The sequence below is a fragment of the Nyctereutes procyonoides genome, unplaced genomic scaffold, assembly GCF_905146905.1.
Source record: "Nyctereutes procyonoides isolate TBG_1078 unplaced genomic scaffold, NYPRO_anot_genome, whole genome shotgun sequence".
Classification (NCBI taxonomy): domain Eukaryota; kingdom Metazoa; phylum Chordata; class Mammalia; order Carnivora; family Canidae; genus Nyctereutes; species Nyctereutes procyonoides.
Window position 1 is genome coordinate 12,555,029 of NW_026575051.1, and position 26,692 is coordinate 12,581,720.

The 26,692-nt window shown below is 51.0% G+C and overlaps 2 protein-coding genes across 4 annotated transcripts in view; one reads left to right on the forward strand and one right to left on the reverse strand.

Annotated features, from left to right (window-relative positions):
* On the reverse strand, positions 1–13,031 carry MRPL14 (mitochondrial ribosomal protein L14). 2 transcript variants are annotated; one of them, XM_055330765.1, is made up of 3 exons: positions 12,927–13,031; positions 2,418–2,496; positions 1–469 (listed from the first exon to the last, which is right to left on the reverse strand). In XM_055330765.1, exons 2-3 carry the CDS (start codon positions 2,486–2,488, stop codon positions 103–105), a joined length of 438 nt encoding a protein of 145 aa, XP_055186740.1. In that variant the 5' UTR covers positions 2,489–2,496; positions 12,927–13,031; the 3' UTR covers positions 1–102. The 2 variants fall into 2 exon arrangements, with proteins under 2 accessions (XP_055186740.1, XP_055186739.1); XM_055330764.1 differs by lacking the exon at positions 12,927–13,031 and adding an exon at positions 11,160–11,233.
* TMEM63B (transmembrane protein 63B) overlaps positions 12,648–26,692 on the forward strand; it is a 24,742-nt gene continuing 10,697 nt past the window's right edge. The window contains exons 1-10 of one of the 2 annotated variants that reach the window (XM_055330750.1): positions 12,648–12,666; positions 19,723–19,905; positions 20,190–20,269; positions 20,520–20,561; positions 21,517–21,607; positions 23,040–23,077; positions 23,989–24,131; positions 24,241–24,292; positions 24,740–24,848; positions 25,708–25,778. In XM_055330750.1, coding sequence (XP_055186725.1) covers positions 19,747–19,905; positions 20,190–20,269; positions 20,520–20,561; positions 21,517–21,607; positions 23,040–23,077; positions 23,989–24,131; positions 24,241–24,292; positions 24,740–24,848; positions 25,708–25,778 — 785 coding nt within the window. In that variant the 5' untranslated portion in view covers positions 12,648–12,666; positions 19,723–19,746. Of the gene's footprint in view, positions 12,667–13,134; positions 13,258–19,722; positions 19,906–20,189; positions 20,270–20,519; positions 20,562–21,516; positions 21,608–23,039; positions 23,078–23,988; positions 24,132–24,240; positions 24,293–24,739; positions 24,849–25,707; positions 25,779–26,692 lie in introns of those variants that run through there. The other variant, XM_055330748.1, reaches the window with a different exon arrangement.

A 26,692-nucleotide genomic window follows, 5' to 3' on the forward strand; every position in this document is an offset into this window, starting at 1 on the left:
TAAATGAAAAGGTTTATTTTTTCATAGGACACTGTTCCCCAGCCAAGGGGGCCCGGAGTGCCCTCCCCTGAATTCCCCTGCAGCCAGCGGCCTGAGCCCCACTCACACAAAGTTCTGAGCAATGGCCAGCACCTTGGAAAATTCGCCTTCCCTCTGGCGAAGGCTGGTAGGGATGGGTATCTTAATTCGAGTGCCCACAGGGTTACCATTGTCCTCAATGAGGACCACGTTGTTGGAGTCGAACCTGGGGGTCATCTGGGGGCCAGGCATGCGATGCCCCACAATGAGCGCCTTTTTCTTCTGTCCCTTGATGGCCAGCAGTATCCGGTCGCCCACCTTGCCCACCCCACTCTTGTTATAAACATGGATGCAACGAGGAGGGCGATGGTACGGAGTATTCCCCAGGGCACTGTTGTCCACCACACGGACCCGTGTCATCTTCTGAATTGCACTGAAGCTCCCAGTGGTGCTGGGGAAAGAGAAAAAAAGTCTTAGGTCTGTCTCTCTCCCGGTCAGGGTGCAGAGGCCCCTGAGGCCAAGGCCTGGGAGAGATCCATGTTAGCAATGACATGCTGAGCAGAGCAAAACCCAGGGCCCTGACAGAAAGTCAGGTGCTTGTGAAGACTTTTCTGTGCCCAAGACAGCTTCCTCACAATCAAAAGCTTCTGCTGCTGGGTCAACTTTCCAATTTGGAAGGATTTTAAAGACAGCCCAACTTTCTGTTACAACGAACTTCATGGCAGCCTAACTGAAAGCCTTTGGTATCCAAAAAAACTCTGAGGATTAAGGGAATATTTTATGGGCCAGGCCACACCTATTGCCTAGCCTGTAAAACCTGCTCCCCCAGAATAAACTGATTCCCAAACTTCCCATCTATGTGCTGCTGGGAACCAGGTGATAGGAGTAAGTAGGTTGGCTAAGGGAGTCCCCTGACATGATAGAAGAAACCAGAAATAAGTCAAGGTTTCAATGCCATTTCCCCCATTAGAATGGAACTTTTTTTTTTAAGCAGTACCTAATTAAAGGCAGAGACGCTATTGTTAAGCAATCTGATAACAGTGGGATTTCTATTTTCCCAAAGCCAGCACTTTAAATGCTAGCATTCTCCAGGATAATCCTAGGCTCTCCCCTCGTATCCCACATGCCTACTCGGGGGAAGTTTTATTTATTCCCTTTGCTTCCAACTAGTAAATCCCATCTCCAGCCTTACTCCTCGCCTATATTCTGGCCCTACATTTCCACTCTCAGTTCCCAACATGTCCCACTGATACTGTAGACTCACTAGGTCCCACGCTGACCTCATCATCTCCCCTTGCAAACCTCCCCATGCTGCTACATTTCTGATCTACATAATGGTTTCTCTAGCCTCCAAGCCATAAATCTCTCTCTCCATCAACACTCTGGCTGCCAAGTCCTATTGATACTACCTGTGAAGCTCTTCTGTCCTTTCCCTCCACCTCCACCAATACTTCTCAGTTTGGCAGCTTTCTCTCTTACACCAAGACTGTTACATTTGTGTCTTGTGTTGCCAGCCAAGAGCTCTTTTAGGACATAAAACTGAGACCACTCCCCTTAGAACTGCTGAATGGTCCACCATTGTCTACAGTATTGACCTGGCCCCACTTACCTGCCCTCTGAGGACCATAGAGTACCTTGTGCCCTCCAGGCACGCCAAACCTCTCAGCCCTCTCTGGAGGCCTGGACAGGGCCTGCTCCCACTTCCCTTCTGGGAAGGCTGCCTCTGCTCTCCTTTCCTCCTCCTCCATTAGCAGCTCGGGTCTCAAGCTATCCAAAGTACCGTACAAACCTCTATTATTATACTGGTCACATTTCCTCAGACTTATTTGTTTCCAAGTTTGCTCCTGTGGCCAACTGTGAAGACTCTTTCAGCACAGGAAGCAATTCTTATTCATCTATGACCAACCCTAGGCGCAGTGCTCAGTAAATGCCAGGGAGTAAGTGCACAAATGGGGCCAGGAGGCATGTTTGCCGACAAGAACGAACCCCATGCTCTGTGTCCTAGCTTAGCATCTAAAAGGAGGGGAGGCTGTCACACTTCTATCATGCCAGAGTCTTGGTAATAAGCATATAACATTTTAAAAAGAGCTTCTGTTTTTAAAAAAGGGTTTTCAAGCATGGGGGGAATGACAGGGTTGAAATATGTTGGGGTCACTATAAATCTGGCAAGGACTGAAGTTTCATCTACTGTAGGCCATTCCCTCTCCAATAGCAAAGCCACCTCCTTACCAATCCTCTTACCCAACTTGACCAAACCCCAGCTGCTCTGGCCCCTTTAGTTTTCCCAGATGCCAAGCCTACCTCTCTTCATTCCCACTCCCTTTCTAGTCACATAATACCCATCCCTGATGGGAGGTTTACTCCAAGACACAGCTCTAAGAACTGAATGGGAAAGTTACCTGAAACTGCGCTGGCTGAATGCTCTGCTTGCATGAGTGAAGGGGCCCCAGAACCCAGCAAAAAAAGCCATGGCAAATCCTGCAGGAAAAGAAGGGGAAAGGATTTATTTCTAAATCAGTGTCCTTCCCTACTCAGAGCCAGCCTGCCAAGGAGATGTGGGAGATGGTACTTCTAGCGTAAGATCATTAGTCACTAAATATAAATCTTAGTGGTTAAAAGATCGCAGATGATTAGATCGAACTCCAGCTACAGTTTTGCTGATTCATATTCTAACTGGGGTCAGAGAGTTGGAACGGCCCACAGCAGTTCTTGCTATAATACAATAGCACAGAGGATGCCTTCCTGGTTACATCACTTCCACAGACAGGAAGAAAGCAGGAATCCTCTGGTATACACCCAACTAGTGACCCCTCCCCAAGTCCTCCAGAGGCCTGCATACTAGTGCCACCATTGACACTCAGGTGCCTCCTGAAGTCTGAACTTCACTCCCTAAAAGAAAACTGCCCGAGCAGTGGCTGTATTATCTTGTCACCACATTACCTTTCCCCAAATATAAAAGCCAGAACACTTGGGTAGCTCAGGGCTAGCCAAGTAGAGCCAAAGGATGTCCTTGCCAAGTCAATCACCAAAGCCGCTATCTGGGTCAGTATCCCAAACAACAATGTAACAAGGAAAAACTACCTGCCCCACACTACAGCTGAAAGCAGAGTTTGGGAGAACAAGTTGGAGATAAAAGGACAAACCCCAACCCAACACCAATGCCTCCAACTTGGAGAACCTCAACCCTGTGGCTCCCTAGCACCAACAAATATGGCAACCCCAGCTGCCCGCCAACACTTGGGCATCAGTTAGGGTCATGTGTAAGAAAATCCTACAGCCAGCTGCAAAACATGCCTGTTCTATCCAAACGTTTGGCTGCAGATGGCCTCATGGAGAACTCTGCTGAGAAAGACCTCTACCACACACAGCCTTCCCTCACCTAAGTTCAAAGCACCTCAGATAAGATTTTATTTAATAAGGGTGGGAGAGGGAGCCACTATTTACTTCCAAAGAAATATCCAGACACTCCAGAAATGTTTATTAACTACAATTTAGCCTCAAATCACAAGCTTAGTCACCAGTGTTTTCCATAAGACAACTCAGGAAGCACTGGCCAAAATGTAACTATGATCAGAAAAGTAATTGCAAAAGGCAGCAGTGAACTTATAGAACTATCAACATCTGACACATTGAATCAAAGACTAGCAGACGAGGCCAGCTTTACCTTTAAAGCTAGGTGACCTGGGACAAGAACTCTTGAGCTTTGACTTCCCCATCTGCAATAACTACTCACAGCTGGTCATGGGATAAGCTGTATGAAGCACGGAGCACAGTCCCTGACACTCAGCACCTACTGGCTGTCTCTGTCGCCATCATCATGGCCCATCCAATTACATCTCGTCTTACAGATGAGGAAACAGAGATACAGAGAGACTACAGAGTGATGAAGTGACTTGTGTGAAGACTCACAGCTAGCCACAGGCAAACCCAGAACCAGGCCTAGCCTCAGTCCAAGGGTCTTCCCCAACACCTTATAGCTTCACCCAGCTCACTTTCTTGCAGGCGAGTTCAGGGTGAGCAGCAGATTTAAGGGTCATCTGGTCTGCTTATGTTTTCTTTTTTTTTTTTAATTTTTTTTTAAAGATTTTATTTATTTATTCATGAGAGAGAGAGAGAGGCAGAGACACAGGTAGAGGGAGAAGCAGACTCCTCACAGGAGCCCGATGTGAGACTTGATCCTGGAACTCCAGGATCACGCCCTGAGCCAAAAGTAGACACTCAACCACTGAGCCACCCAGGCATCCGTTTTCTTTCTTTTTGAAAATTTAGCCAATAGTTATAACACACCAGGAACTAGACTAAGGGCTTTACGTTATCCTCTCATTTAAACTTCACAAAAACTCTACGGAACAGGCATTAGTATTAGCCTCATTTCACACATGAGGAAATAAGGCCCGTTGAGGTCAGAGAATTCGCCCAAGGTCACACAGCCAGGAATGACAAAGGTGAAATCTGAACCCCAGTAGTTGGGCTTCCCAAACCCAAGCTCTTACTCAACAGCTAACATGCATGGTTTAACTTTAAATATTAATATTTTTCCTACTGTGAATTCATCTTTGTTCCATCACTGGTATCACAGGCATATTTTCCTCTTGCCCAACTCAACGCTTGCTGAATCAACTGAAATGTATAAACACCAGGTGAAAATTACTCATTTTAATCCGATTTAAGTTTTGAAGACAATGTGTAGTGTGGGTGGCAAGAATAGCTCCAGACTGAACAATAACTAAAAACCAGCCTTAAAAAAATTTTTTTTAAAGGCTCTGAAAAGCAGTCCATCTGGTCCAGGGTGCAGGGACCTCTGATGTCAGCCAAGCTTTCCCATCTGACTCTAGCGGGCCCTTGTTCTCACTCCCAGGAAGAGGCTCCTCAGCTCCTCCACAGAACCCTCAAGATTAGCCCAGCACCACCCACCCACATTCCCTCTCCTGAGAACTGCAACACCCTCCCTCTCCACACTGCACCTCTTCCTCAATAACACTTATGTTAATCCAAGGACTGCCAAAGTGCTGGGGGCTTCCCAGAACTTTCCCGACTTGGGTCCAACAAACCCACGATTCAAGGCACCTCTCTCCAATCTGTTGGGCAGCCTGGGCACAGACCCAAACCCAGACCTCTTCTCCATGCCTTGCTCATAAGCCACCCCCACAACCTATGCCCATCTCTGCCCAGCTAAATCTGACCCAGCGCCAAATGCATCTCCTCCAGGAAGCTTTGTGTAAAATTGCAGCATCACTTGCTACCCCTCTTGCACATTGAGGACACTGGGGGATCCCGTGCCAGAGAAACTCTCATAGCTCCAATGTTCACTATCCAAACTCAGTCACTGCATAAATTTAGATACTTTTTTTGAGATAAGGCTGATAACTCTTAACATTCTAGTTCTTGCTACTCATTCTCCAAAATTCAGGAACCAGAGATCTTGGTAACATGGCACCTGAACTCACACAAGAATTCACAGATCATATAGACTCAGATCATAAGGATTATGTGTAGTGCCCTCAGACACAGGAGCAACACACTCATATCTCCAGGGGGTGCTTCCATTTTCACAAGGTCCAATTCAAAGACTTTTCACTAGCTCTTTAGTGGATTTGATAGTGACTGCCGCCACACCCAAAGGACTTAAGACATCCAGTGAACAACAGTAAGCATTCTCATGAACAAGAAAGCACAGAACCAAATATGTTCACTTACTGTATACATGTCCCTTGTTTCTTTAAAATAACAAAAACAAAAACCTATGGTCCCCTCCACTCCCACTCCAGCAAAAGACCCCAGCAAGTCTTGATAGGGTAGGAACACAATGAATATTTGTTGAATAAAATAAATGAGGTAGCCAACAGAAAAACAGAATCCCTTCACCTATGGCTCCACACAGAAGGAAAGCCAGATCCTGTAGAGCTCTTACCTGTGTATCAGGAACCAGGACATCACATGCAAGCATACTTTAGGAGAACCACAGCGCCAGTCATGGGAGGATTAGCCCATGCCATGTTTACAAGCCCCTAGAATCATCTCCTGGGCCTGGTGCCTACAATGCCCACTGGTCTTTCTTGTGTCCTTCATTCAGGCTCTCAGTGACTTGGGGAAGCCTCCCTGACAAAGAAAAACACCTCATCCCACCACTAAATAACTGGTTTGGATCAGACAAGAGTAATGGAGGCAGCAATATACTTCAAAGCAACTCTGACTGACCTTGATGCTATTTCTCAGCATAAATCCATCAGCAGACATAGGCCCTGATTCACTTCAGAGCAGTCTATATATAATGCTTTGTTTCACAAGCAATGTCATTCTGAGTCTTGTATTTGCACAGGAAAAAAACCCCAATGACATTTCCTCCTCCACGACCCTCTCACTCAGAGGTCAACTATTCAGGAGACTCCAGTGCCAGAGATGGCTTTTCATGCCACTTCCTGGTCAGCATCAAGTATTGCCCTCCAGGTTTAGAATATGAATCACAACCTCTCTGGAGGGGGGGGGGGGGAGCAAGAGAAGGAAGGAAGCAAGGAAGGAGGGAGGGAGGGGGGGGGAGGGAGGGAATGAAAGAGAGAGATTACTTCATACAATCCAAGAATTGTGTTCATTTTCCATCCTGGTTTAGCTTTAAGATCTCCCTTCCATTTTGAAGGCCAGGGAGGGCTGTAAGTTTCAGGGACACACAGGTGAACATTTTACCTGGCAACACCTTATAGGTCCCATTGGAAATACACTCAGTGAGAGCAGCGACCAGGTCTGCACTGCTCAGTACTACACACTAGAGAACTCAGTGTAATTGCACGCAAATGGAATTTACTAAGTATCTATTAAAAGAATACAATTCAATCTGCAATTGCAATTCATGCTCCAGTTCCAGAGAGGCTCCATAATGGAGGGGTTGGTGGTCTTTCTTGTGTCCTTCACTCAGGCTCCCAGTGACTTGGGAAAGCCTCCTAGACAAGGGGAACTTCACGTTTAGTGAATATTAACACACAGAGACTGAGCTGGAAAAGCAGACAGAAAGAGCCTATACCTCTGGTGCTTTCAGGAAAGCAAGAATGTACCACTTGAGCAAGGATCAGCAAAATGGTATACTTAGTATCAGAGATATATACATGCATACAGGGGATCCCTGGGTGGCTCAGTGGTTTAGTGCCTGCCTTCAGCCCAGGCCCTGATCCTGGAGTCTGCGGATAGAGTCCCACATCAGGCTCCTTGCATGGAGCCTGCTTCTCACTCTGCCTGTGCCTCTAGCATGCGCTCTCTCTCTCTATCACGAATAAATAAATAACATCGTAAAAAAATAAGAGATATACATGCATACATATATATTGTCTCTACCTGAACAATTTCCATCTTTAAGTGCCTGAACATGTTAAGTACATTTTAAAGGACTCTCAAGAGGAATAGACTCTAAAAATAGAGACCAAAAAAAAAAAAAATTCAGCACAATCACAAAGGTGTTTTCAAAGGACATTGTCAGTAACTGAAAAGAAACACTACACAAATGCAAGGTCTAGCCACAAAAAGAAAAAACACTTAGTGTAAAGATAGAAGCATCCCTCTTAATTAAAGCAGGGAAAGGCAGAAGCCTACCCATTTCCAAGAATTAAAAAAAAATCTATCTCCGGCAGGCGTCACCCCATTTTTCTGTACCAAAAAGTACTCTTATTTGTTGCTTAAAAACTCATTATTTGGGACGCCTGGGTGGCTCAGCAGTTGAGCGTCTGCCTTCAACTCAGGGTGTGGCCCCAGTTCGGGGATAGAGTCCCATGTCAGGCTCCTACAGGGAGCCTGCTTCTCCCTCTGCCTGTGTCTCTGCCTCTCTCTGTGTCTCTCATGAATAAATAGGTAAAATCTTTAAAAACAAAAACAAAAAAACCCCTCATTATTGTTTTGTTGTCCAATTAGTCCCTTTTAGGAAGTTTTGTTCATTTTTTTTTCAAACCTCATCCAAGTAGAATATATTACAATTCTCAAAGTACTTTCATAGATCACTTTGTTGGATGATTCCTTTTTTTTAAAGATTTTATTTTATTTTTTAAGATTTTATTTATTTATTCATGATAGACACACACACACAGAGAGAGAGAGAGAGAGAGAGAGGCGGAAACACAGGCAGAGGGAGAAGCAGGCTCGATGCAGGGAGCCCGACAAGGGACTCGATCCTTGGACTCCATGATCATGCCCTGAACCAAAGGCAGATGCTAAACCGCTGAGCCACCCAGGCGTCCCAAGATTTTATTTTTAAGTAATCTCTACATCCAACATGGGGCTCAAACTCACTTACTCTACTGACTGAGCCAATGGATGATTCCCTTGATGAGCACCCAACAGAAACCTATAGACAAGTAACAAAAAGGAACAGTCTGCAAGGGGCTGAATCTGTTAAGGGTTTCTGAATAGTTCTGAGGGCTCAATAAAGTACCATTTGCAGATGAAGAAATGAAGTCCAAAATACTAAGCAACTTGCTGACTGTCCAAGGTCAGAAGTCTGTATCTATTTTACCCTATACAACTAAGATGGCTGCTCTAATCACTAATAAACTTCACAGAAACACACCTCACAGAGTGCAAGCATTCTTTCTCTTCTGCCAAATCTTTTAAAATTCAGGTATTAAAAAGCTTTTTCATTAAATTAAATTTTACTTAGTTAACATACAGTGCAGTATAGGTTTCTGGAGTAGAATTAGCACTGATTTATCACTTATATACAACACCCAGTGTTTAATACCATCTATCTAGCCAATCCCCCACCTACCTAAAAAGCTTTTTTTTTTTTTTAAGATTTATTTACTTTAAATAATGCACAAGTGAGGGGAGAGGGAGAGAATCTCAAGCAGACTCCCCACCGAGTGCAGAGCCCCATGCAGACTCAATCCCATGACCTTGAGATCATGACCTGAGCCAAAACCGAGAATTGGATGCTTAACTGACAGAGCCACCCAGGCATCCCCTGTCTTTTCAATAAATATCTACACTACACCCAGCCCAGGACCAAAGCTGAAACTGATCTGAATCTCCTACCAAGGTGTCAGTTTTCACAGCATCACTATCAATAAGCAAAGCATCCCTCCATGGTACAGTGGGCTGTTTCTACCAAAGCTACCAGTGAGGACCCCATTTCTCAATTTCATTCACAAAGATAAAATGTTTCCAGGGTTCTTGTCCCATGCTTATTTATTTACCTTATGTTCCACCTGGTTAATAAAGTACTTAAAATAGTGGTTCTTTAATATACATGATAATTCTCAATTATTCAAGTTGGTTTTTCAGTGTGTGGATTTTATCTATTCTAGTCTTGCTGTGCGCGTGCGCGCACACGCACGCGCGCACACACACACACACACACACACACACACACACACCATCCATACCTCGCAAGTGTCCCAGAAATAAGTCTAACAATCTTGCTATGGTCAAAGTCAGAAAAACTGTACAAGGCAAAATTAAGTTCTACTTAATCACATACACTAATCCTTCCCATTAGTACCTCTACTGGGCCAGTGGCAAGGAGCCGGGTTTATGGAGATGTCAGTTGGGCAGGCAGGCAGTAGAGAAAAGGAAAAGCCTAGAGGAGCCCCTGGACTCAAAGACAGGATGCTGCTAATGGAAAGCACATCTCTGACTTCCATCCTCTGGGGCCTCAGAAACTCTGTCAACTAGAAGTCCTAGGGAAGAGCAACGAAGCATACAAATGAAAATGCTTTGGCTTCCTTCAAGAAAGCAGTCATCCTCAAGTGAGGAATCCCTCTCTGAATTAACCAGTAGGGACTAGGTCTGCAGCATAAGCAGTCTGTTCCCATGGATGCTAACCAGAGAGAAGAGCTTCACCCCCTAATTCTCAGGGAGGCACCATGGGTGTGTCTTAAGATTCTTCACTCCTAAAAGTGTTTTTCAGCTAAAGTAGACATGACGGGGCAGCCCCGGTGGTACAGCGGTTTAGCGCCGCCTGCAGCCCGGGGTGTGATCCTGGAGACCCGGGATCGAGTCCCACATTGGGCTTCCTGCATGGAGCCTGCTTCTCCCTCTGCCTCTCTCTCTAGCTGTGTCTCTATGAATAAATAAATAAAATCTTTAAAAATAAATAAATAAAGTAGACATGACGAAGTGCTTCTTTCCTTTTCTAAAGACATAAATGATTTTTAGAAAGTTTTTGATGGGGACTTTCTCACTCTGAATTGTTTTTCACTAATAAAGAATAAGCTACCTAGTGCCTTTCCTAACAAGAGAGTGGATCATCTGAGCCAGAGCAACATTGCTGGACTCTGAATCAGTCCTCTCTTACAAACTGGTTGTCACCGCTAATACGCATGTACAATCGCACGAGGGTGAGCTACAACCCAAAACAAATCAGCCTCTAAAATGAAAGCTAACTTATAACTAGTCCCCCCATAGTCCCAAGTCCCCCCATAACCATTAGAACTACCCAAGTAACAAAAACAATAGGAAAATCCATTCTATGTGGATCCCCCAACACAAAAATGGGGCAAGGCAGGTTTTAAAGGACTCTTATATCATCTAAGATTCTAAATGCTGAGGAGAGTCTAAACAATCATGTTCAGTGCCCAACAGAGTGCCACCTGAAAAATGAATTCCATGCCAAGGTGTTTACCCCTGATATTCAGGAGCAACAATAAACTATTTTGGCCACTGTTTCTTCATGGATTCCACAGTGCATATGATTCAATTATCATTTCAGGGTTTTTGAAAAGTTCCCTCTTCTCTCTGTCTGTTAATATGTGGTAATCTTAATCAGGCACAGACAGAAATAGACCAGGAATCCCCCACATGTTCGGATTAAAAAATAGTGATACATAAGAAATACCTTGCAGTGATCCTCAGAGATCCACTTCCATTACAAGTGCTATTGGCAATGGATCCCACCAGCTTTACAACCACAAAATCAACACAATAAGCAAGAAGCTCCATAGGAAATATACCTCCAAGAAGCTCCAAGGCTTGAATGGACAATTCCATCCAAGAAAAATAAAAACAAAACAAAACAAAACAGTAGATTCCTTGTCATCTAAACTGCTTGCTCCTACCCAAAACAACTCGCAGAATCCAAATCTACAATGACCCTTCCCACCAGGAAGTCTACCAAAGACAGTTTCACCCCACACTCCTTTCTATCCTTCCCAAGTAAGCCAACCCACCTCCTATCTTGACAAAATGATTGTTCTTAAATTGCATTAACTTCCATGAATGAAGAGTAAACAGTCTTTCTTCCTGGGCAGTTATCTCCCTAAAAAAAAAAAAAAAAAAAAAAAAAAAAAAAAGACACACACTTTGTTCTTTACGGTATGTTCCCAGGGTGCTGAATCCTCGTGTACAGTTTAAATGACTGAACATTCAGACCGAGGAAGGCAAGAAAGCAAACAGGAGGATACAGAAGATCAATACATTTTGAAGTTTTCCGTGACACACAAAAAGCACACAGGGCATAACACCTAACACATTCACATCCGTATGTGCACCTGAAGCAAGCATCAAGAAATAATACTTGGTCTAGGTACAATGCACAGTGATCTCTTCTTCTTTTTCTTCTTCTTCTTTTTTTTTTTCTTTTTTAATGATGGCCATGATCCACTAAACTGGATCCCAGCTAACCAATGGGACTTAGTTTGAATGGGAGTTCAGTTTGAACTGCAACAAGTCACACCTCCCAGGGGCATTCCACAAGCTACTAATGAACCCTTCAAAAAGCCAGCGGCCAGGGATCCCTGGGTGGCGCAGGGGTTTGGCACCTGCCTTTGGCCCAGGGTGTGATCCTGGAGACCCGGGATCGAATCCCACATCGGGCTCCTGGTGCATGGAGCCTGCTTCTCCCTCTGCCTGTGTCTCTGCCTCTCTCTCTCTCTCTCTATCATAAATAAGTAAAAAATTAAAAAAAAATTTAAAAAGCCAGCGGCCAGCAGAGAAAAACGACCAATCACAAGAACCAGACACAGCCAGGTGGGCGATGCCCTTCCTCCTCCGTCCAGTCCAGCAGCCGGGGTGTAAGTAGCTCCTAATCTCCCAGCTTGGAAAAACCAAGTCACCCAACGGGACTCCATCACATGCCCTTCTGTTACCCTGCTTGTGAATTCAGTCCAATCTCTTAGGACGGCAAAGTTCACTTACTGCCCACTCTGGAGAGCAAGACTTCCTTTATGTCCCCAGACCGACCCCCTTCACGCCTGAAGGAAGAGAGCCTTCCCCAAACGCAGTGAACACGCTGGGGCTCTGCATGCCTCTGCGATCTCTTTGTGTGGGTGCCATAGGCACACACAAGCCTGTCCCTCCCTCTCCCTTCCCCTCTCTCCACCTTTCCAGGCTTAGTCCCTGGCTGATGCAGCCTCTGGTGAAATGAGAAACCAGGGAACCCCCTGGAGCCGGGGGAGCCACGCGTCCGCGCGACAGTGAAAGCAGCGGACTCGCTCTCCACACCACAGAAGCGCCTGGCAGGCGAGTCCCAAAGTCGTCGGAAGACAGGCTGGGGAGGGGGGAGGGGAGGGAGGGGAGGGAGGGGAGGGAAGGGAGGGAGGGGAGGGAGGGGAGGGAAGGGAGAGAAGCAGACAAACTCGAGGAGCCGCGGACAGCGACCGGCTGAGGCCGCCCGTCAAAGGCTGGAGCGCAGCGCGGCCCCCCCTCCCAGCACGGCCGCCCGCCCCTAGAAGGCAGGTGAGCGCAGGCGGGGGCGGCCGGCTGCAGGGACCCCGGCGAGCCCCGCGGGGTCGGGGTCGGGGTCGGGGTCAGGCCGGGGTCACCGGGCGCCCCAGCTCAGCGCGACGCCTCCCCTGCCCCTCTGCCCCCGAGGGGCCCACTAACCTCCCACCCAGCCCCGGGGGAGACGGGGCGCGCCTTCCCTGCTGCGGGGAGGAAAGAGAGCGGAGAAGAAGGTCGGAGCTTAATGCCCACTCCCCACCGCCACCCCGCCGTACCGCTCTCGCCGCCCCGGAACGGCCCGCCGCGGGCCTCCCCGGCCCAGCGCCGCCTTCTCCCCCCGCGGCGCGGCCGCGACACTGCGCCTGCGCGCCCGACCCGGCCGGGCGAGCGGCGGTCTGAGCGTGCGCGCGCGCCTTGCGTGTGCTGGCGTGGGGGGCGGGGCGTCCGCGGCCCCGCCCCCTCCTCACCCCCTCCCTCCCCCAGACACTGCCGCGGCCGCCGCAGGAGCCCGGAGCTCGAGCCGCCCAGCGACTCCCCCTCCCCCTCCCCCAGCCCCGCCCCGCCCCAACCCGGGGCTCCGAGCCGGAGCCGAGTCTGCGCCTGGGGGTAAGTACGCGACCCTTCCCCAACCCCTTCTCTTTTCTTTGAGGATCCCACCACCACCCAGAGAAAACCCCGGACTCAGCTGCGTGTCCCCTCCCTTCAGCCTCCTTGCGGGACCCAGAGGTGCCCGGGCCCGCGGGACCCAGTGGTGCCGCGCGCTGCCCCCAACCCCGCGCCATCCTGAGCCAAACACGAGTCCTCCGAGCCCTGCCGAGGGTCCAGATGTGCGCCGCCGTCTGTCCCCACCCCTGGGGAGATCCCGAGGGGTGGGACCCCCGCCCCCGGCCCCCTAGCGCCTCTCTTCTCCCACCTGCCCAGTCCAGGTGCGCGTCCCCCGCGCGCCCCTCCAGGGTTCCAGCTGCGCCCCCACCAGCCCGCTGCCGCCGTGGGGAACCTGCCGCCCCCGCCCCCGAGTTTTGGATTCCAGGGTCGCCAAGTCCACTGCCCTCGGTCTCTTTTATCTTCTCTCCTGTTCCTGGGGCTGAGTACCCCAGAAGCCGGCCCGGGGCAGCGGTTCGGCTCGTGCAAGGGCAGGGTCTGCGGGTGCTGGCTTGAGGCCGGCCGCTCGCTGCCCCCAGCCCGTCTGGGGACTGGTCGCGGGCTGGGGAGGCGACTGGCCCCGTGAGCGTGTCCTCTCCTTGCGCCCCACACAGTGCAGTTCATTCATGAGCCGCCCGGGCCTGCGTTGGAGGGTGCGGTGGGGAAAGGATTCGGACGCGGAACCAGGAGTGGGGCAAAGGCCCTGTTGGGGGGAGGGGGCGCGCTTTGTCCCTCCTGGCCTTCCTGACCGTCTAGGGAGGGCAGTCCCAAAGATTTGGTGCCTTGTTCTTCAGAAGAGAAGGACACTTGGGAAGTGGAGAGGAGAGGTCAGAGGGGCTGCCTGCCCTTGGGGCTCTATGCCTGCCACCTGCCAGGGTCCCCTGGGGGGAGGTCTGTTGGCTCAGCACTCCACTTCCCTGGGGGGCAGGAGAGCCCTGGCTTCTCTACCCAGTACCATCCTCTAGCCTTTCCCTGGGTCTGCCCAGGAAGAATGAGGTTGTGCACAGCCCCTCTTGAGGTCGGACCCTTAGTCTTGCCTCCCAGGTGCATGTGAGGAGAGGAGTGGGAGTGTCTACCAGGCTTCCAGCCCTGATGTGCTGGCAGCATGACTGTCCTCCAGGGCACCAGAGGGTCCAGGCCCTGGCTTGCTCCAGGTGGCACATGCTGGGGCCTGCTGCTGGCTCACCCAACTCAGGCTTGACCTGTGGGTGGGTGGGTAGGGATGTAGCAAGGCAGAAGGCCGGTGGTGGGTGGCTAAAGGTAGCTAGGGTAGCTAACCCCCTTTTGGACATCCTACAAGTTCTCTCCAATTGTAACAGAGTCTTAGAGACCTCAGTTCAAATTCCAGCTCTGCCATTCTTTAGCTGTGTGACCTTGACAAGTTACTTAACCTGTCTGAACCTTAGTTTTGTTTTTTTTTTTTTAATTTTTATTTACTTAGGATAGTCACAGAGAGAGAGAGAGAGAGAGAGGCAGAGACACAGGCAGAGGGAGAAGCAGGCTCCATGCACTGGGAGCCCGATGTGGGATTCGATCCCGGGTCTCCAGGATCGCGCCCTGGGCCAAAGGCAGGCGCCAAACCGCTGCGCCACCCAGGGATCCCTGAACCTTAGTTTTAATATAAAAGTGTGTTTACTACCACCTCCTTACATGATTTGTCATGGGGATCAACTAGATAACACAGGTAAAGAGTCTGGCACCCTGCCTGGTTGTTGATCAATAACAGGTTCTCTTCTCTGAACTTCTGACCCATCCTAGCATAGCATCACCCTCCTATGCTCCCCCAACCTTTCCAACCTGCTACAGATGGATTGGGTATGTTTGAAGAGTTTGGAAACACACCCTGCCACTTAGTGGCTGGGTCCCAAATGCCATATGAGCCCCTAGGTCTAAACAAGAAACCCATCCTGAGTGAGAGGCTCTATTATATTAAAGTCTGTTTTCCCTTATTTTGATTTTGACCAATTTTTCTCCACTAAACCAACCCTTTAAAGCCACACTTTATTAATAACAGTAGCTAATTTTTTTAGAATCCATCCCGTGACTTGAATTGTATTAAGAGTTTTACATAAATCATCTTATTTAGTTCTCAAAACAACCACACTACTGAATTATTCCCATTTTTCAGATGAAAGAACTGAGGCCCAGGGTGGTGAAGTAAATTGGCCCAGGTCAGTAGCCAGATCTGTCTCATCCTAGAGACTGAACTCTTTTTTTTTTATTTTTTTTATTATTTATTTATGATAGTCACAGAGAGAGAGAGAGAGAGAGGCAGAGACACAGGCAGAGGGAGAAGCAGGCTCCATGCACCGGGAGCCCGATGTGGGATTCGATCCCGGGTCTCCAGGATCGCGCCCTGGGCCAAAGGCAGGCGCCAAACCGCTGCGCCACCCAGGGATCCCAAGACTGAACTCTTAACCACCAGGCCCTGTTGCCTGTCATCTGCCCCTCTCTCGAAACCTGAAATCACAACCACAGGGTCTGAGTGGAGGGTCTGGCAGCTACAAGCAAGGAGGAAGACAAACAGAAATAGGGTGTGGCATTTCTCCAGAGCCGTAGCTGACAGCCCCCAGGCCCCTGGTGGAAGCAGCTACTCTGTTGGCGGGGCAGCAAAATGCAGTGGTCAAGAGCATATACTTAAACCAAGTTACCTGAGTCTATATCTGGATCTCTGACAGACAGGCTGTGTGATGTTGGGCAAGTTACGTACCCTCTCTGTACCTCAGTTTCTTCTCAGGATCCTGATGGCGAGGAAATGAGTTGACATGTGTAAAGCGCTTAGAACTGTGCCTGGCACAAAATCAGAGTAAAACAAGTATTTGATAAATGCATTATTTTCCTACTATATTTATTCTCACTTGTGGATACTTTTTAAATGCATTCTTTTCCTACTACCTTTATTCTCATTTGTGGATACTTTTTTGCCAGGCCAGTGAAGTTGGGAGGGGTGGAGCAAGGATGTCAATACTTCTTTGCTACAGTTTGGAAGACTGAGGCCCAGGTTACATAGTAGCAGAGCTGGCCTCCATCATCACCTCCTCCCTTCAGACCTCACTGCCTTCCTATGAGCCCAGGACCTAAATGAAAACTCCCCCCACCCTCACCACACACACACTTCTTAATGGTAAAATAACAACCTTTAGATAGCTGGAAATAAAGTCCTCTGCCACCCTCCACACACTGCTAGCTAAAGCCTCAGTGTCAGACTAGAGAAATTCCAGGATACAGCTGGCTGAGTGGATGAACTGCCCCTGCCCCAACACCTCCCCGCAAATATTCTGCCTCAGTCTCTTCCCTCCTCCCAGCTGCTCTCACTGAAAAGCTTTGAACAGCTGCCCTAGGTGAAGTTCAGCCCAGCAACCCTGCCCTCACAATTTGGAGCTCAGAGTAACCCAGTCAGCCTGAAGAGCCACCAGCCCTGGCTCCACCCTTTACCTGCCCTGTGACCTCTCAGTGAGTTGCTTCTCCTCCCTGGGTCCCTACTTCCTCCCCTGTAAAGTGGGGACAGTGATCTGATCCTGCAAGTGTGCCCTGCCTTCCTGGGTTATTGGTGTAGAGAGGCCGGGGTTGGGGAGAATAAGATCAATGCACTTGTGGAGGGAAGAGTGTTTTGTGACTGTGAAGAGGGAGGCAGCAGATGGGCACAATAATTTCAGTTACTAAGCATCTACCTGGACCTTCACCCATCCTATGGGGTCTCCTTAATATAGAAGCTCCCAGAATGTTCCACCTTCCTTTGGTGTGGAGAGGACTGGGAGGGGGATGCTTCAGGGGTTAATACCCATTGCATTCTCATCAGGTGGAGCCTTGGAATTAGGAAGACAGGCAAAAAGTAGGAAAGGACTGTCTTTATTGCTGGAGTACACTGGAGTTGGGAGTTGACGAGGGAGGCGCTAATGCACAGGGCCCCCAAATACCAGAGACCCTAGCTACCTATACCTACCTTTAACTCTGGTGCCCCAGGGTTCTATGCACCTTGTGTTTACATACCCAGCCTCCCAGGCACACCCACACACACACCTCAATTTAGAGACCAGTTTCCTGCCTCCCCCCAACACACACACAAATAGACACATCAGCACACATCTACACACCTAAACATACACATTCCCACAGTGCTCTGGTGTTTTCTAGCCAGGGAACATTTAATGAGCTTTTATGAAGGTTTCGCGTTTTACAGAGTACTGTTCTAGGCACATGAGAAAAGCATGGTGCCCTGAACTGTGTTCTAGCTTTAAAAAGAGGTTGACCTAGGTTTGAACACCATCATTTTATTAGCAGTGTGACTTAAGGAAAGTTACTTAACCTCTCTGAGCCCCTGTACCCTCATCTTAAAATGGCAATAATATCCAGCCCAAGACTGTTAAGGATTAAGTGAAATTATGTATGTGTTATTCTTGAAACAGTGGGCTCTCAATAAATGGTGCCTGTTGCAATCACTAAATTAATGGGGTTTTTGGTTTTGGAATTTTTTTTTTTAAGATTTTGTTTATTTGAGAGATGCCTGGGTGGCTCCATGGTTAAGCATCTGTCTTCGGCTCAGGGCATAATCCTGGAGTCCTGGGATCAAGTCCCATGTCGGGTTCCTCGCATGGAGCCTGCTTCTCCCTCTGCCTGTGTCTCTGCCTCTCTCTGTGTGTATCTCTCATGAATAAATAAAATCTTAAAAAAAAAAAAGATTTTGTTTGAGAGAGAGTACAGGCGAGCACACAGGAGAGGAGGAAGCAGGCTCCCCACTGAGCAGAGAGCCAGGACCCTGGGATCGTGACTTGAGCTGAAGGCAGATGTCTAACTGACTGACCCACCCAGGTGCCCCTGGGATTTTTTTTTTTTTTTTTTAAGGCAATGTGGCCTGGAAGAGAAGAGGCACGCATAACACACCGGGCAGTTACTACCTTAGCCTTCCTAACACAGGTTTTTCAGAGACTCCTTGGGACCAAGTGAAACATAACCAGAGCTTCCCCCATCCATCTGAGAGCTGGTGTCTCTTGCCCTGTAACTGAAGTGTTAGGAAGAGGCTGGGGAAAAGCAGGCATCGGGTGGGCAGGAGAAACCCTCTGAGTCTCCCCAGGGGGCTGGAGGTTGCTTGCTTCCAGAGTTACAGTCACCGATTCTAGGTTTGTTGTTCTCTCTCTTTGTCTGGTTTCCTCTCTTCCCTGGGGAACCCCCGCCTCAAGGCAGAGTTTCAGTGTAGTCGGCAGAAGGGGCCCCCAGGGGCCCCCCAGTAGGACGCGGGTGGGGCAGCAGCGCCTCGGCCATGTGTCTCCTCCACCCTGGGAGCCTCCCCAGAGCCCTGCTAGGCTTTGTCCCCAGGCACTTCCAGAATCCAGGTATCTGGGCTGGCTGCCCCTTACCTCCTCCTCCTCCCCGCCCCAGCCACCCAGACTGTAGGGCTGGACCGCCTGGGCAGCGCTGGGGTCGGGGCAGGAGGCTACTACCCTGGCAGTCCAGGGCTGGGGCAGGCTAAGAGGCCCCCGCCTACTCCCGCTTCTTTTGCCAATGGAAAAGCTCTCTGGAGGGCACGGCATTCCCAGCCTGCCCTGCTCCGGAGGCAGGAGCAGGGCACTCTGGGAGTTGTAGTCCTCATGCCACTCAGGTGACCCCTGTGCTGAGATAATTGGAGAGGTGAGGAAGCTGGAGGGGGGAGGAGGGTGTAGCTCCTTCCAAGGCAGAAGAAAAGCAATGAGAGTAGGCAGGAGTAGCTGAGACCAGGCAGGTAACAAACCCAGAAGTGTACTTTTTAACTGACTTCCCATTCTGACCCCTCTGTGCTCAGGTCCTCACTCTGAGCACAGAGGGCCAGCTCTGAAGCTGAATCTCTCTTTTTTTTTTTTCTTCTTTTTTTTTTTAGAAGCTAATTGTATTGAGAAAGTGATTAACAGAGTTGAAAACTAAGCAAATGAAAGCATGCCATTTTTCTAATAGAGGTAGGAAGAGAAGATCAGGATGAGCTAGCTGGCTCCTGACTCATCCTCCCCTGGCCTCTGGACCCCACCTCTTAGCCTTGAATCCTTAGGCCGAAGACCTCTCCCCATCTTCCCTCATACTCAGTTGCCAGAGACAGGGACACAGAGAGAGAGGAAGAGAAAGAGAAAGCAAGCATGAAAGTGTGTGTGTGTGTGTGGTATGGAGGTGGTGGGAGGTAGACATTAGAGACTCACAACTTCCAGCTTAGAAAAACCAGTCTCCCCAGTCCAGATCTGGGCTGAGTTCCCCAGACCCAGGGTGGGGTCTCAGCCTTACAGCCAATGAAGGTAAATCCATGTGACTCACCCCTCCCCTCCCCAGGCCCTTATCTCTAGAAGCCAGTGCTTCCACCCACCCAGGCTTGCCGGGTGATCTGCCCTCACTCCCTCGCCTCATGCTCATGATGGGAGCCATGAAGGGAAGAGGGGACCAGCGCAGCTGACCACTGTGCTCTCTGCCCAGGAGGACCATGCGGCAGTAGCAGCCATGCTGCCCTTCCTTCTGGCCACTCTGGGCACCACGGCCCTCAACAACAGTAACCCCAAGGACTACTGCTACAGTGCCCGAATCCGCAGCACCGTCCTGCAGGGCCTGCCCTTCGGGGGCGTCCCCACCGTGCTGGCTCTTGACTTCATGTGCTTCCTTGTGAGTGCCCACACACCATCACCCCCCACTTAGCATCTGTACCCTCGACGCAGCTAGCTAACACCTGCAGCTCTAACCACTCTTCCACCTGACCCTCACTCCCTGGGGCTTAACTGCAGGAGGGGTCCGTATCACCCAGACCAAAAAGCCTGGCCTCTGATCATTCACCCAAGCCAGGGTCATCCCTTTGTAAGACAAGATCCTAGCCCCTCTACCACTGCCCTCCTGGCTAGTCTGCTGGGCGGACAGTCTGTCTACCTGCCAACCGTTCTCTCTGCCCTCAGGCACTGCTGTTCCTGTTCTCCATCCTCCGGAAAGTGGCTTGGGACTATGGGCGACTGGCCTTGGTGACAGATGCTGACAGGTAAGACTTTGGGACTCTCCCTTAGCCCTACACACTCATTCACTCACATACACACTCATACACACACTCATTCCTCGGGGATAAGAAAGAACCAGCCCTCTCTCATCCCCCTTTATTGGGGGGATGAAGAGGGACCAGTCCCAGAGCAGACATGAGGGAACATGAGGGCCTACTGTTGGGCCTCTGTCATTTGCCAATCTGCAGGGACCCTCCCCCACCCCTGTTAACCCTGTCTGTTCTCTGTCCCCAGGCGTCGGCGGCAGCAGGAGAGGGAGCGAGTGGAACAAGAATAGTATGTGGGGCACCTGCCCCCTCATCCCCACTAAACCAGCTTTCCCTTTTCTTCTCTCATGCTTCTCTTCTCTTCCTGCCAAGTTACTGGTTTCTCTTTGCAGTTTTCTCCTCTGCAGGCTCATGTTTCGGATTAACGCAGGCGGTGTGCTTCGCAGAGCAGGGGCTCCCCAACTTGTCTCTGCCTCACTCCCCCATCTCTCCCTCTGGCTTTAAGCCTGGGAGAAGCCCCTCCTCACATGCCCTGCTCTCTGGGTAGCTGGGCAGGAGGGACTGTCCTCCTGGACACTTACAGAACACTCACTTGTTGGTCACAGAGACAAGATTGGGTGTCACCAGTGGCTTGCCATCCCCTAACAACTAGTTCTTCGTATTTCAGGGTTCCCTGCTCACCCCTTCTGGAGGCCTGGGAGGGGGGCTTCCCAAGGAGCCCCGAGTCTGGCCTTCTGTGTCACATCATGGTCTCTTGTCTCTAGGACTGGCGCTGGAGTTGCAGCAGCTGCTGGGGTCAGGGCAGAGGGAGGGTAGGGACTCCACTGAGAGACATCACCCAGCCCCCAATACCCACAAGCCCTACCAGGGCTCTCCTAATCCATCCTTTACTTCAGCACCCCACTGCCCTGTGCTTATAATATTGGCTCTCTTGCCCTCCTCTCCCATCCCCTGCTGGTCAGCTCCAGAACTGCAGGCCCTGCTCCTATTCTTAGTTCAACCTCCAGGGGGTGATGATGAAGACACCCTCCTCCCCTCACTCTCTGACCTGCACTGGTTCCCCCCAGGTCCCCTGAAGGAAAGAGGCAGGGAGAAGGCAATCATCCCTCCCCGCTTCAGCCTCTGCGCTTTCTGTGACTTGTCTAGCCCCTGGAGCTCTGGAGTGGGAGCCCCTCACTTCAGACCTGCTCCCCAAGAGCTCAGACTCACCAGGCTCTCTGATTTCTCACCTCCCCCACCTCCAGTGTGGCTTCAGCTATGCACGGGGACAGTCATGACCGGTATGAGCGTCTCACATCTGTCTCCAGCTCCGTCGACTTTGACCAAAGAGACAATGTGAGTGCCCTCCTGCCCCCTGCAGACTTGTTACCCACCCACTCCTCCTCCAGGGCAGGAGGCTCAGCAGCCTTAGCCTCCAGTGATACAGAGTCAGGACCTATGGAATGTGACCTCCTCAGCAAAGGGCAATGCATGTCTAAGAGCCACAAGATGACCACCCAAACTTGGATGGTCTGTATTCCATTCTAACCTCCAAGCTAGCACCAACCTAACGTCATGAAACCCAAACTCTGTCCCACATGGAACTCTGTGCCTGTCTCCACAGTTAATCCCAAGGAGCCTCTTTCCCTTAGACAGGGTTTTAGAAGTACTAACAGGCCTTTCTGGCCCAAGTAGCAAAACCTAGAATTCGTTTTGTTGCTCAGAGATTGCAAGCTGGTAGTCCTAGCTGGGTGGGGCCAGTTGTAGAAGGGAGCTGAGTGCCAGAGGCCCCTGTAGACAAGGCATGTACTTGGTGGTTCACAGCAGTGCCCAGACCCTCATTCATGTCAGACCCAGTACTCTGGCATTACCTGCCTGGCCCCTGTCATCCTGCCAGGATCAGGGTCCTGGACAGAACTCTAATCTTTAGGCCCTGAGATGGCTCCAGTCAGCCCAACTTGGGCTGGGGGCCCTGGGGACAGCAGTTCTTATAGGAGCCATAGTTGAAGAAGCCTGTCAGCTTCCTGAGTTGGACTCATACTGGTAAGTAGCAAAACAAAGGTATCACTTCTGCCCACCAGAGGTGTCCAGATGGTTCCCCAGACTCAGGTGATGTTGGCAACAGGTAGCAGTCCTGCATCTTACCTGGAAAGCACCTCTCTCCCCAATTCTGTGTTAAGCCTGGACCTTCTCCTGGAAGGAAGGTGGAGGAGGATTCTCTCTGCCTACCCCTCCCCCATATATTTCCACCTTGCTCTCAGTGGGGTCTCTGTCTGAAGTCAGACCTGGGGTCTTGAGGGTAGGAGATTGCAGCTCAAGGAGACCGGGGGTCTGGTCCCTCTGGTGTATACTAGAAGAAAGGTGGCAGGAACTCAGGCAGCTTGGCCTGCTCTCTGCTGTTGGCAAATTCTTGTTAGCTACAGGTCTGGAGGTCCCCACTGCCCGTCCTAGAAACCTGAATCCCACCCATCCTTACCCTGACCCACAAAGCTTCAAGCTTTCCTCTGGTTTCACTGCCCCATTGGCTCTTTGCAGGGACCTGCAGCTCTGAGCATGAGCATCCACAGATAGGCCAGTTTGGCCTTAGTCCTTTTCTCCTTTGAGGGCTAGCACTTTCCCTCTACCCCTCTGGAATGAGCTACTTTCTTTGGGGGGTTGTGGAAGTTATGCCAAGATGGGCCCCAACCTGGAGGTGATCGTGAGGAGGGGGTGGGTGGGATTCAAGGGGGGGAGGAAGGTTTGGGTTGGTGGGGTAAGAACTCTACCTGATAGCACTCTGTCCCTCCAGGGTTTCTGTTCCTGGCTGACAGCCATCTTCAGGATAAAGTAAGTGAACAGTCTTCAGACTCTAAGGAAAGAGGAAACAGAGAAACTTCAGAACCTGTCATTTCCCTACAAAATCCAGAGGCCAGCAGCTATGAAGGCCTTAGCGCTCCTAAGCCAGCCCAGCACCCTCCTCCCTCCTCCAAGAGGCCAGGCCCTGGAGTCCTGGCCTCTGTTTTTCCCCGAGCTGGCCTCACTTTACCCCACAGTCTCCTGTGTTGCTGCCCCCTGCCTGGCGGGCCCGCTCTGCCCTTGGCTCTCCATGCCCCTGCCACCCCATGAGGGCAGAGGCTGGAGCCCCCCACCTCAGAGCCTGGGTGCAGCCAGCGGGTGGGGGCAGCAGGCAAGCTGGGAGCAGCCAGCCAGCCACAGGCAGGAGCCAGTATCCAGCAGGCAGAAGTCAGGAGATCGAGCCAGAGTGCAGCAGGCAGGCAGTGAGCGCTGAGAGAGGCAGGAAGCCCGGACAGGTCAGCACTGCCACTGCCCTCACCCCAGCCCCTGGGGCCCCTGCCCAGGTGCACCATGTATGCGCTTCTCCAGCACCCATAAGGCACCACTGCGTCCCCAACCACGGTCCTCCCTCCCCCATCAACTTGCCTTTCTTCCTCTTCACCCTTCTTTTCCATATTCTCTCTTCTCAACCTTTCTCACACTTTCTTCATCTCTCTGCAGTCTTCCCTTTTGCCCCTGTTCCCTTCCTCTCTCTCTCTCTTCTCCTTTCCCTCGCCTTCCCTCTCCCTTTCTCATCCCTCCCCTCCCAGAAAGGGGGCCCAGAGACCCACTGTACCCCCATACTGCTGCCAGACTGGCAGGGGCTAGGGTGGCTATGAGGTGGGGGCGGGCAAGGCAGGCAAACCCTGGTCCCTCTGCTGCCCGGGCCCTCACCTGGCTCCTCTGCCACCTCGTGCCTGCAGGGACGATGAGATCCGGGACAAATGTGGGGGTGATGCTGTGCACTACCTGTCCTTCCAGCGGCACATCATCGGGCTGCTGGTCGTCGTGGGTGTCCTCTCTGTGGGCATCGTGCTGCCTGTCAACTTCTCAGGGGACCTGCTGGGTCAGTGAGGGCCAGGATGGGGAGGGCGGGGCAGGGGAGAAGGGGCAGGAGGACACGTGTCCTGACCCCAGTGTTGTCCTCCCCCTCCTCTTCTTCCTGCCCTCCCCAGAGAACAATGCCTACAGCTTCGGGAGAACCACCATTGCCAACCTGAAATCAGGGTAAGGTTGGGAAGCCGGTTGGTGAGGTCAGGGTCTGCGCCACAGTCCAGCCATAATACGGATGCAAGGGGAGTGCTGGGGGAGAGGTGCCTGAGGTTGCAAAGGTGACTTGGATTAGAGACAGAGGAGGTGGATGTCTGCTGGGTGTGCCTGGGGATGCCCAGATAAAGAAGCAGCCGTGTAACCACAGTCCAGGAAAAGATGACAGGATAATTGGGGGACAGTGTAGCCTGTAGGCAAGGCAGGAAGAGATGACCTCCTGGGGACATTTCAACTGCAGCCAAATAATCTTGGGGCCTCGACTATACAGAGTATGGGCCCTGCCCTGTAAGGGGGTCAGTCCCAGAAGATAGGTGGCAGGAGAGGGGCCCCGCACCAGGCTGAATTCACACTGGGAGGTTGCGAGTTGTCTGAGGGTGGGTCCATGTACTCCTGTGCCACACCCAGGAACAACCTGCTATGGCTGCACACCTCCTTCGCCTTCCTGTACCTGCTGCTCACCGTCTACAGCATGCGTAGACACACCTCCAAGATGCGCTACAAGGAGGACGACCTGGTGAGTGGAGTAGGGGGGCCAGTATAGCCCGCCCCCAGCCTCCTCCCTTCCCTCCGGGCCTTGCTTGCCTCAGCCTCTAGGGGTGTCAGCACGGGGGGGGGGGGGGCACCTGGGTTCCAGTCCTGGCTCAGCAGCTCAAGAACCCCTATGCTGTTGGGCAGCCCGGGTGGCTCAGTGGTTTAGCGCCGCCTTCGGTCCAGGGCGTGATCCTGGAGACCCGGGATCGAGTCCCACGTTGGGTTCTCAGCATGGAGCCTGCTTCCCCCTCTGCCTGTGTCTCTGCCTCTCTCTCTCTCTCTCTCTCATAAATAAAATCTTAAAAAAAAAAATGCTATGCTGCACGTTAAGTTGCCTCCCCAAGCCTTGGCTTCCTCATCTTTAAAATGAGACAATAGAACCTTCCTAAGGTCAGTGGGAAGCACCCATGCTGTGCCTGGCCTTCAGGAAACAGCTGTGATGATGCTATGGCAGTGACATGCCCTGTCTGCATTCATCTCCCAACTCAGCACAGAGCACTCGCTCCATGCCAGCCACTGTGCCCAGTCCTCATGGCCCAAGGATCAGAGAGTTGTTCCCCCTTCCCTGTTCCTCAATGACCCCCTTGGGATCAAGGGGCCAAATGGCTCTTTGATTAAGCTTGCTGCCTGATTTCATTTAGATCTACTCTCCCTGCTTGCTTGCTTGCTTGCTTGCTTTTATTCTGTTTTGTTTTGTTTTTTTTTCCTCTCCCTGCTTTCTCTGGCACCTGGCTTACTCCTAAGGCCTCCTCCCACCCATTGAACTCACTGTGCCCCACACTCTCCTAGCATTCTCAAGCCTCCTCCTCTGGAAGGCAAACCCACTCCCCTCTCACCCCCAGGTGAAGCGGACCCTCTTCATCAATGGAATCTCCAAATATGCAGAGTCAGAAAAGATCAAGAAGCATTTTGAGTGAGTGGCCACTCCTACCCCAAGCCCAGGTTCCAAGGGCCCTCCTTTGCTATCCAGCCCCTCAGACTTCTCACGCCTTCCCACCAAGGTCTGGGGCTGCAGTGGGGGTGGAGGTGAGAACACAGAAGAATAACATGAGTCCAGGGCATTCTGGCACCTGGGCTGGGTGTTAGGCCTCTGCAAGAACAGGGGAAATACAAGAAATACTTGCAAAGTGAGAAAAGTGTGTGTCATATCCACCCCCTCCCATGCCCATCTCCCCTCCTGGCTTGAACTGGGTCATGGGTTGTTGACCAGGGTCCATAGGCCCCTTGAGATGTGTGGCTTCAAACTTTTATGTGACATGCTGGGGTTTGTGTGCAGACTGGCAGAGGGGAGCTCCTTGGCTTTCACTGGGTCCTGAGGGAGCCTGAAAACCTGAGCTACATGTTCCCTGAGGCTCTTTTCACCTCTGGAGTTGTTTTGTGGAGAGGGGAGTATACATCTCCGGAAGTGCCAGGTGGTTGGAACAGTGCATGTACAGGATTAGGGATCCTGTCATACGTTCATCTGTACACTCAGCAGACTTTTTCAAACAATATTAGGGCTAAGTCACTGTGGTGAGCCCTGGGACCCTAGAAATAAATGAAAGATCATTGAGCACTCACGGGATTCACATGGTGGCAGTTAGCATTAGGAGCTGATGCAAGGTCTGATCAGAGTTTGGTCTGAGGTTGGTCTGTGACCAGAATTAGGAGTTGGCCAGTGGGGATCCCTGGGTGGCGCAGCGGTTTGGCGCCTGCCTTTGGCCCAGGGCGCGATCCTGGAGACCCGGGATCGAATCCCACGTCAGGCTCCTGGTGAATGTGTCTCCCTCTGCCTGTGTCTCTGCCTCTCTCTCTCTCTGTATGACTATCGTAAATAAAAATAAAAAA

What these genes read in the sequence shown, in the direction of transcription:
- MRPL14 (XM_055330764.1), bottom strand. Translation starts at nt 11,196, where the DNA reads ATGCAATTTAAGAACAATCATTTTGTCAAGATAGGAG. An exon ending in TCATTTTGTCAAGATAGGAG is followed by an intron (nt 2,497 to 11,159) that starts GTGGGTTGGCTT and finishes CTTTTCCTGCAG; the next exon opens with GATTTGCCATGGCTTTTTTT. An exon ending in TTCAGCCAGCGCAGTTTCAG is followed by an intron (nt 470 to 2,417) that starts GTAACTTTCCCA and finishes CTCTTTCCCCAG; the next exon opens with CACCACTGGGAGCTTCAGTG.